The 9446-nt window shown below is 46.2% G+C and overlaps 1 protein-coding gene across 8 annotated transcripts in view; it reads left to right on the top strand.

The window, feature by feature from the left end:
* Positions 1–3697: 3697 nt before the first annotated feature.
* Positions 3698–9446, top strand: part of Mapk8ip3 (mitogen-activated protein kinase 8 interacting protein 3) — a 39519-nt gene continuing 33770 nt past the window's right edge. For 7 of the 8 annotated variants that reach the window (XM_032912887.1, XM_032912883.1, XM_032912882.1 and 4 more), the window contains exon 1: positions 3698–4137. In XM_032912887.1, the coding sequence (XP_032768778.1) occupies positions 3820–4137 (318 nt within the window). In that variant the 5' untranslated portion in view covers positions 3698–3819. The remainder of the gene's footprint in view (positions 4138–9446) is intronic. The other variant, XM_032912884.1, reaches the window with a different exon arrangement.

Raw genomic sequence — 9446 nt, 5'->3', positions numbered from 1 at the left:
AACACTTCACAAGCTAGGAATGGCCATAAACACCTTTAATCCCAGCACTTGGAAGTCCGGGAGAAGCAGCTGGATCTCTTGAGTTTGAAGATAGCCAGGACTATGTAGACCGGGTGACCAGTGTGATACCCAAAACATCTCACCTTGCTTGTCTAACATAATTAGAAATTTAGCGAGTTCCATGAACTGGGTTAGAAACTGACATGACAATGACATATCACATATTAGCAACTGTTTCAGCCCTTAGGTAGGCACTTAAAAATGGGGGCATGTCTCTAGAGGCTCTACCTGAGAATCGCCACCTCAAATCTCACTCTTAGAAATGCTACTGGAATTAACAGTCTTTTGTGTTGGCTCCTAAACTAGCTTCCGAGCAATGAATGACGAAATGCTCTAGTCCTTTGCATAGACCGTGCAGTGCTATCTCAAGTCTCGCTCACGAAGGAATGGAAGGGATGTGACAGATTTGGGCATTGGGAGATATTCGGCACATGATTACAGTAGAACTTTGGACATGCATTCCTTTTCTATCGCTGTGATAAAACAAGACCAAGGCAACTTGTAGAAGAAAGTGTCCATCTGGGCTTACATTTCCAGAGGGATGAGACCATCACCTGCATGGCAACAAGCCAGCAAGCATGGGGGCAGAGCAAATAGCCCAAACTTTGAAGTCTGCCCCTGTTGACAAACTCCTTGAGCAAGACCACACTTCTAAGCCTCCCAAAACAGCATAGCATCTGCAACTGGAATCCAGTATTCAAATGCCTGAGGCTATGGAAGGACTGTCCAGCTTACACTTTAGGGCCTTTTAATAGGGAAAAAGTATTCTAATAAAGCTTCCAACATCTAGGATCAGATAAGCTACAGCATTCAGTAAGTGCCTGTTACATCATTGTTATAATTCAATCTTGATACTTTCTCAAAAGAACTGGAGGTCAGTTCCAAGCATCCAGGAAGGGTGGCTCACAACCACCTACACCTTCAGCTCCGGTGAATCTGATGGCATCCATTGGATAGGAACCTGCATTCATATATACATATCTACTACATAGGCATAACTTTAAAATAATTTTTTAAGTCAGATATTGGTGGCTCACACCTTTAATCCCAGCACTTGGGAGGCAGAGGCAGATGGATTTCTGAGTTTGAGGTCAGCCTGATCTACAGAGCTTCCAGGACAGTCAGGGCTACACAGGGAAACCCTGCCTTCGGTAGGGGTGGGGGGAACCTTTTTTTTTTTTTTTTTTAATTCACTTTGATTAGTTCCAAACGACAAACCTGCCCTGGGTCATGTTAATAACAAAGGAGCACTAGAACTTGTGATACACACCTTTGATGTGAGCACTCGAGAGGCAGGCAGATCTCTCAGTAAAGTTCAAGGCCAGAATAGTCCACATAGTTCTGGGACAGTGAGATCTATGGAAGGAGACCCTGTCTCAAACCCCGCCCCCCCCTTTTTTTTAGTCAGTCTGTCCCTGTGTTGGTGGGAGTTGCCCTCATTGTAGGGTACTAGCTTTAAGAATTTACAGGGATGGGGTATAGTAGCTCATGCCTTTGGTCCCAGTACTTGGGTGGCAAAGACAGGTAATCCCTGTGAATTTAGAAGATAATCTGGTCTACAATGTAAGTTCCAGGACAGACAAGTCTATATAGACCCTGTCTCAAAAAAAGAATTTATGGGGTTCAAGTTGCTGAGACTTGAAACAAATCCTCTAAATGCAATCTTGTACAGTAATTTGTTTACCAGGGGACTGGAGAGATGGCTCAGTGCTTAAGAGCACTGACTGCTCTTCCAGAGATCCTGAGTTCAGTTCCCAGTAACCACATGGTAGCTCGCAACTGTAATTCCAGTTCTGGGGAGATCTGATGACTTCTGGCCTCTATGGACACCAGGCATTCATGTGATGTATACATAGGCAGGCAAAACACTCATACCATATATACAAAGTTAATAAATCTAAAAAAACCCTTAAAAATGTTATCAATCTATTTGTCCTGATTCTTAATTTTGGCAATTTAAAATTAACTCAGGTGAGACTGGAAAGATAGCTCTGTGGGTAGACCACTGGCTGCTCTACCAGAGGACCCAGATTCTATTTCCAGAACCCATGTGACACTCAAAACTCTTAGTTAACACCAGTTCCAGGGGATCCAGTGCCGCCTTCTGGTTTCTGTGAGCACCGGGCACTTACAAATGAAACACCATATACATATACATTAAATAATAAAATAATAAAACTGGCTTGGATAACATTCACTAAAAGTACTACTGCACTATACCCCTTTCACACTACCCTGTTTTCCTGGTTGGTTCATAATATGTAGGCTTAGCTTTGCGGGCTTGGAAGGTTAAATTAGTACCAAACCCAGACAACCTGAAAATGTGGGATATTCATTCACCAGGGAAGACTGCTCAGACCTGGGTTTAAGCCAATAAAAGTCTTTATTAGCTGGTTGGTGACTACACTGTTTGTTTAGGATCCCAAACAAGAAAGGCCTTGAACCTTTCTCAGGATGAGCTTTTAAGCACAAAGCCATGTTCTGGATTGGCTTCAGTTAACAACAGTTAGCCAGAAGCAGAACTACAGAAGCCAAAAAGCAAGGTTAATAATTTAGAGACTTTCTCACAACTATGGACGCTGATGGATTAGGTCTGTTTTCATTTTTTGGCAGGTGGTGCTGTCTACGTGCTGAGTTCTACAGCCTGAATGGTACTTCTATCATGGAGTCAGTTGTGCTAAGGTCTGGGGCCTGTTACAAAACAATCTCTTAGAGTAGTATGTTTGGAAAGATGAGGGAATTACAGCCTCAGGTAATGGTGTATACTGAATGGCAAAAGCCAGGCATAGCAAGTTCCAGGTCAGCCAGTGCTACACAGTAAGACTTTATATATGAAATTGTGGACAACGTTTTTTTAAAGATTTATTTTATGTATATGAGTACTCTGTCACTGTCTTCATAGACACCAGAAGAGGGCATCAGATTCCATCACAGATGGTTGTGAACCACCATGGGGTTGCTGGGAAATGAACTCAGGACCTCTGGAAGAGCAGTCAGTACTCTTAACCACTGAGCCATCTCTCCAACCCGTGGACAACGTTTTTAAGTGTTCTGGCCTTAACAGACACCAGGAACGTGCACAAGTCTACATACAACCAAATAAATACACATAAAATAACAAGTAACTTTAAAAAAAAAAAAGCAGGATGTGAATTTGAGCTGACCTGGAAGGCTTTCAAGTGCAAGCAGGCATGGGGGGAAAACCACGTTAGCAAGAAAGCAGTTCGAAGTCAGGTTCATGGTGTCCCCAGCAAATGAACACATAGATCAACTCGCTTTATATTCCGGTCTCAAATTACCACCACACATAAAGATCTTAGAACCCTGGTGGGCTGTGCAAATGAAACAGTGCATGGAACTAAGCGACCAGTAGGAGCGGGAAAGAACCAGAAACAGGGCACACGACACAAGTCGCGTGAACGTTGAGGGTGGTCAGAGTATGACAGAGGTCTGAAGACCAACAGAACAGAGATATAGAAGCAACCAGGTTCACTATAACCCAACTGAGCTAGGTCCTCTAGCGCCACCAGCAACGCAGCCGGAAATGCTGCAGCCCTGTTTCCTTTAGCGTCAGGGCGCTCGACTCGGGGCGGGGCGGGACGGAGCTCCACCCCGCGGCCAGGCGGGACTTCCGGCAAGGGAGTGACGGGCGCGGCCTGGGCGGCGGCGCATCCTAAGGTGGCGGCTGCCTGAGGTGACAGCGGCCCGTGGACTCGGGCACCAGAACGAGCCGCGCTGGCGGCGGCGGCGGTAGCCGCGATGATGGAGATCCAGATGGACGAGGGAGGCGGTGTGGTGGTGTACCAAGATGACTACTGCTCCGGCTCGGTGATGTCGGAGCGTGTGTCGGGCCTGGCGGGCTCCATCTACCGCGAGTTCGAGCGCCTCATTCACTGCTATGATGAGGAGGTGGTCAAGGAGCTCATGCCGCTGGTGGTGAACGTGCTGGAGAACCTTGACTCGGTGCTGAGCGAGAACCAGGAGCACGAGGTGGAGCTGGAGCTCCTACGCGAGGACAACGAGCAGCTGCTCACGCAATACGAGCGCGAGAAGGCGCTGCGCAAACAGGCCGAGGAGGTGCGTGGGCCCCGGCCGCCGCGGAGAGGGACGGTGTGGGGAGCGTGGAGCAGCCAGCTCGGCTCAGCCAGCAGTATGCTGCTGCTGGGAAGTGCCACTTTCTCCATCCAATTTGGACCCAGAGCCCAGCCTGTGCAGAGTCCAGGAGACATGGGCCCCTATTCCTGCTGTCCCCTGACCTTGGCTGCCGCCTGCTGGCTCTGGGTTTTATTCCTTCAGTCTTTTGAGCAAGTTGCCCTAGAATCACAAAGCCCAGAATTGTACTATTCCGGAAATAAATGCTCTTCGGTTTATGATGGGAAGTGCCTTCTTATATGAAGTTGAATTCCATTTAAGTGAAGTTGACTTAACACAGTCTTAGAGACTACTATTGAAATTAAGAGTCGATTTTCATATTTTGGCTTCTTAAATTAATGATCCTGTGTCACGGTTAGGATAAAAGCTTGTTTATCTTGGATCATTCTTACTTATTGTGGTTTTCTCTTTTTTTTTTTTTTTCTTTTTTTTTTTTGGAGCTGGGGACCGAACCAAGGGCCATGCGCTTGCAATGTGGTTTTCTTTTTAACTGTCAAGATTTTGCTGTTTCTGAATTGGGATGCACAGGCACCACCTGACTGGCTTCATCAAGTTCTCAATCTATGAGAGGTGGGGGCGGGTTTCAAAAGCTCTTAGGATGTGAGGAGGGCTCGGGGTGACCTAAGAAATAGGGAACTGGCTCTAGAAACTGTCTGGACTAGAGCAAGGTCACACACTGACCACAGACAAAAGGACAGGACAAGTTACAGAGTAGATCTTGGCGGCAGCCTGAGCTTTACCTTCTTGGGTCATATTGCTGCATAGTGGGGCAGTACCCCAGAAGTCTGCAGTGTTTGGTCCTTCTAGACCAGCCTTGGAGCTGTGTGTCTTGTGCTTGATACCACTATTCATTGCCCTGAACTCTCTGGGGACTTTTGATAGTTGACAAAGGATTCCGGTGTTTCTTCCCCCTCGCCTCCATACTAACATAGTCAACATCACTGATGTGTAAGAAAACGAGAAAATGAAGGTGGACAGCGGTAAGGCAAAGTTACAACCTTGTAACTTAAAATGGGCCCTGCCCAAAATAGGTACCTGGTTGATGCGGTGTTGACACTGCCCCAGGGAAGTTGCCTCTGCCTTCCAGGTTAATTACAAGCTGGACTGAGCAGAGAGGGGCTACCATTGTGGCGGAGAGCGGAGATCCAACTCTTTAAAGAAGCTGAGCAAAGCAAGAAGTAAACAGATGCTCAACTGGCCAGGTGGAAGCTGTGGTTAAATGGCCATTTATGCCCTTGGAGGGACCTCCAGTGAGGTTAAAACTGAAGAGGGACTAAACACTGGAAACAGCACTCTAGCTCTTTTGTGGAATGAAGTGGATGTTTATCTTCCGTTCTGTAAAAAAAGGCTGCTGTGTACCAGTGGCCAGCTTCTTTTTCTAGACAGGGATGTGTGATCAGATGGTGTAATAGCCCAGGAGCTATGCATCACTGCATGCAGAGTTGCAGTACTGCAGAAGTGCTGTTCCAGGCACTTTGCTTGTTTGAGCTTAGTCAGAGGTGGGTAATCTGAGCTGCCAGCCGCTTTCTGAAAAGACAGAATCTTCAAGGGTTTTGTTTTTTGTTTTTTGTTTTTTTTTAATTTTTAAACAACGAAATCATCTCAGGCTTTTACTTCTTTCCCTGATACCAGTATGTTTTGATACCAGGTGCTTCATTCTTTGGGACTCAGAACCTGGGAGGAGGGCCTCAGCTGTAGAGTTTGCAGATACCCAGCCTGGCCATCTTGCCCTCAGGGACCATACGCCTTACCAGCCTCTCCCTCTCCCTTTCTCAGACCTTCAGTTGTAGCTGTTGTCTTGTAAAGTGAGTGGGTTGCCAGAAGTAGTGACTCAGTTCCACTACAAGCTTCACTGTTGACCACTGGTTACCTTGAAAGAAAACTGTGGCAAGGTAGATTTAGTATGGAGGGCAGTGTCCCTAATGTTTCAGCTCAGCCTTGGGCCTCGTGATCTGTTGAATCGTTACCGATCCATTAGGTTCTGAAAGAGAAAAGGACCAGAAAGAAGCAGCTCAGTGTGCTAGCCTTTTTCCTTGCAACAGGAAGACAGGCAAGGTTTGAAAGGCAAAGTGTTAGTGTTATATTGCCATTATCTTCCTTAACCCTAAAGAATGTGTAGAAGCATCCTTTAGCTTATCTCAAGCAACTCAAGTGGGCTCTCTGCACATTTGCTAACGCTATGGCACTTGCTGACACACAAAAAAGAATCTGAATGCAGTTTGATTCAAGATTTTTTTTTTTCCTACAAGATCCAGGATGATACCCTTTTCTCAGATCTCTCCTTTAAGGGGTTAGAAACCCGTTCTTCTATACTCATATGCCCTCCTACCTTCCCACGTGCCGCTTCTGTTGCTTCATCCTGGAAAGGTTTATCAGGCTACTTCTGCCCCAACCCCCAACTTCTAGCACCCGACATTGTGCTAAAGACAGCATGAATGAACCTTATGCTCGAGCTCTGAAGAGTTTAGTACCTTTTGGCTTGCTCTACCCCAGAGCTATTCTCTTTTCCCTGCGGGTACCGTCAAAGAGATCCTAGCCTGGTTTGATGAGAAGGGAAGCCGACTTCTGGTTTCTGTACACATCTCTCCACGCTGATGCTTCAGTTCCTGAGGCCCAAGGACTCACTTTGGAGCAACCATTCTGCCAATGAACTTTCTGTAACAATGGGACTGCCCTGTTTTATACTATCCAGTTCATTAGCCACTGGGTACAGTGGCCTTTGAGCATTTTCACTGTCACCCATGAAATTGTGGAAGTAGGACTTTGTTTTTCCTTTTTCTTTCTCTTAGTGCTGGCAATAGAGACCAGAGCATGCTAGGCAAGTTCTCACCGCTGAGCCACAGTCTCAGCCTCTGCTTTTCATGTCTCTTTAATTGAAACAAACACTTGTGACCAGGACAACCACACCAGTGTATCTGTCTGTGTGAGCAGTCTGGCTGACTTAACTTCATATAAAAGCAGGTGACTGATATTTTTAAGTTAGCATCAGGCAAGAAAGGAAAGTGCTTAAAACATAGATTTGCATTTTCCAGTGGACAATTTCCAGTTAAAGGGATTCACCTAAAGCAGTTAAGGAGGAGACCTGGTGGAAGAAAACACGGTGTGATGGTGGGAGGAGGGGTGCCGGCTGTCTAGGAAACAGCACAGGAGGTGAGGAATTCTCACTGGGCTGGGAAGAGGGCCGCTGGGAAATCCCCCTCGTGCCTGGAAGTCAGCTGTACTATTGGCCACACCACTGAACCTTTGATCCTGAGCCTCCTCTTTTAGTCTTTCATTTTGGGGAAAGGAGTTAGTTAACTCTCTAACCAAGGTCTCAGTGGTATAAACTGACTGCACATGCTTAGTGTGTTCAACACTCATGCGAGCCCCCGAAGCCTTGCCCTCTGCTTTGGAGTTTTCACAGAGTGATCTTGTTTTCTGCTCTCTCTGCCTCATCCCCATGTGACTGTTTTCTTTAATTTCATCTTCTAGAACTTTAACTAAATGGAATTATTCCAGGTATACTACCGTCTGGCTTTTCACTAAGCTTCATGATTTTGAGATTTGTTGAGGTGTTGTCTGTGACAGCTAGGAGTAAGACTTGGGGGCTGATGAGTTAAATGTGAGTCAACAGAGACAGATTCAAAGCTGTGCCTATTATGAAAATGTTTGGTGCATTATTGTTTCTCACCAAGCCTCTTAGGTAATGTTACCCCTTCCATTCTTTGCCTCATTTGGGACTCCTGCCCAGTTTTATCCTAGCTAGCCCTTGTCTTACCCATCCTCCCTCTCAGCCAATACCCAGAAAAGCACAAACTTCTGCAGGCATGCTTAGCCATAGCTCTGTGTCTTAGTCAGGGTTACTGTTCCTGCACAAACATCAGGACCAAGAAGCAAGTTGGGGAGGAAAGGGTTTATTCAGCTTACACTTCCACATTGCTGTTCATCACCAAAGGAAGTCAGGACTGGAACTCAACCAGGTCAGGAAGCAGGAGCTGATGCAGAGGCCATGGAGAGATGTCACTTACTGGCTTGCTTCTCCTGGTTTGCTCAGCTTGCTCTCTTATAGAACCTAGGACCACCAGCCCAGGGACGGCACCACCCACAATGGGCTAGGTCCTCCCACCCTTGATCACTAGTTGAGAAAATGCCTTACAGCTGGGTCTCATGGAGGCATTTCCTCAAGGGAGGCTCCTTTCTCTGTGGTGACTCCAGCTTGTGTCAAGTTGACACACGAAACCAGCCAGTACACTCTGTCTGGCTCATATTTAAAATGTTGCCAATTTGTGTGTGTGTGTGTGTGCGTGTGCGTGCGTGCGTGCGTGCGTGTGTGTGTGTGTGTGTGTGTGTGTGTGTGTGTTTGTGTGTGTGTGTGAATGAGGTTTGTATGAGGGTAGGTAAGTTTGTACCACAGCATGCATGTAGGTCAGACAGTTTTTCCAGAGATGCTTTTCACCGTCTCACATCTCATCTGAGATGCATACCATAATATCCAGCTTACTTATGGGTTACAGGGACCAAACTCAGGTGGGTGGGCTTTTATGACTAGAGCTTTAGTCATGAGCCATTTCTCTGGCCCTAAAATGCAAAGACCTTGCCAACTGAGGCATAACATCTTCCTAGTAGATCATCACATTAATGTGGATAAAGCTGGACCAGATTAGGAAGCTTAAACCAGCTAAAGGGGCAGTAGGGATGGCTCAGCAATTAAGAGCACCTACTGCGTTTACAGAGGACCCAAGTTCAGTTCCCAGCACCCATAGCAAATGGCTTACAACCACCTATATTGGGATCTGATGCCCGTTTCTACATGCTGTGGGTACCTGCGTTCATAAGTGCATGCAAAACACTATATTAAAGTTAAAAATAAATATTTTTTTTAGCAAGAAATAAATCAGCCTGAACTACGGAAAGGGTCACAGAGGATAAAGTTTTCCAGAAAAGGGTAACTTCCCCCACCCCTACCCTAAGGAAGATTTTTCATGAGTTTAGATTTTAGTTTTATCTTCATTGTTCCTACCTCCCTGGTATCATTCTTTTTCCTTCCTGCTCCCTTTCTGTTTTGTTGTTATTTTGTTTGGTTTTTGGAGACAAGGTTTCACTGTTCAGTCCTGGCTGCCTTAGTACACACTGGCTAGCCTAGAACTTATTTGGTAGACAAGATTGGCGTTGAACTCACAAGAGTTCTGCCTTCCTCTCCCTGTCAAATATTAAGATTAGAGGCATGGGCCACCACCCTCAGCCCTCTCTCCCAG

Source organism: Rattus rattus, chromosome 9 (genome assembly GCF_011064425.1).
Source record: "Rattus rattus isolate New Zealand chromosome 9, Rrattus_CSIRO_v1, whole genome shotgun sequence".
NCBI classification, from domain to species: Eukaryota; Metazoa; Chordata; class Mammalia; order Rodentia; family Muridae; genus Rattus; species Rattus rattus.
The sequence above is the reverse complement of the archived record's forward strand: the minus strand, read 5'-3'. Positions and strand labels throughout refer to the sequence as shown.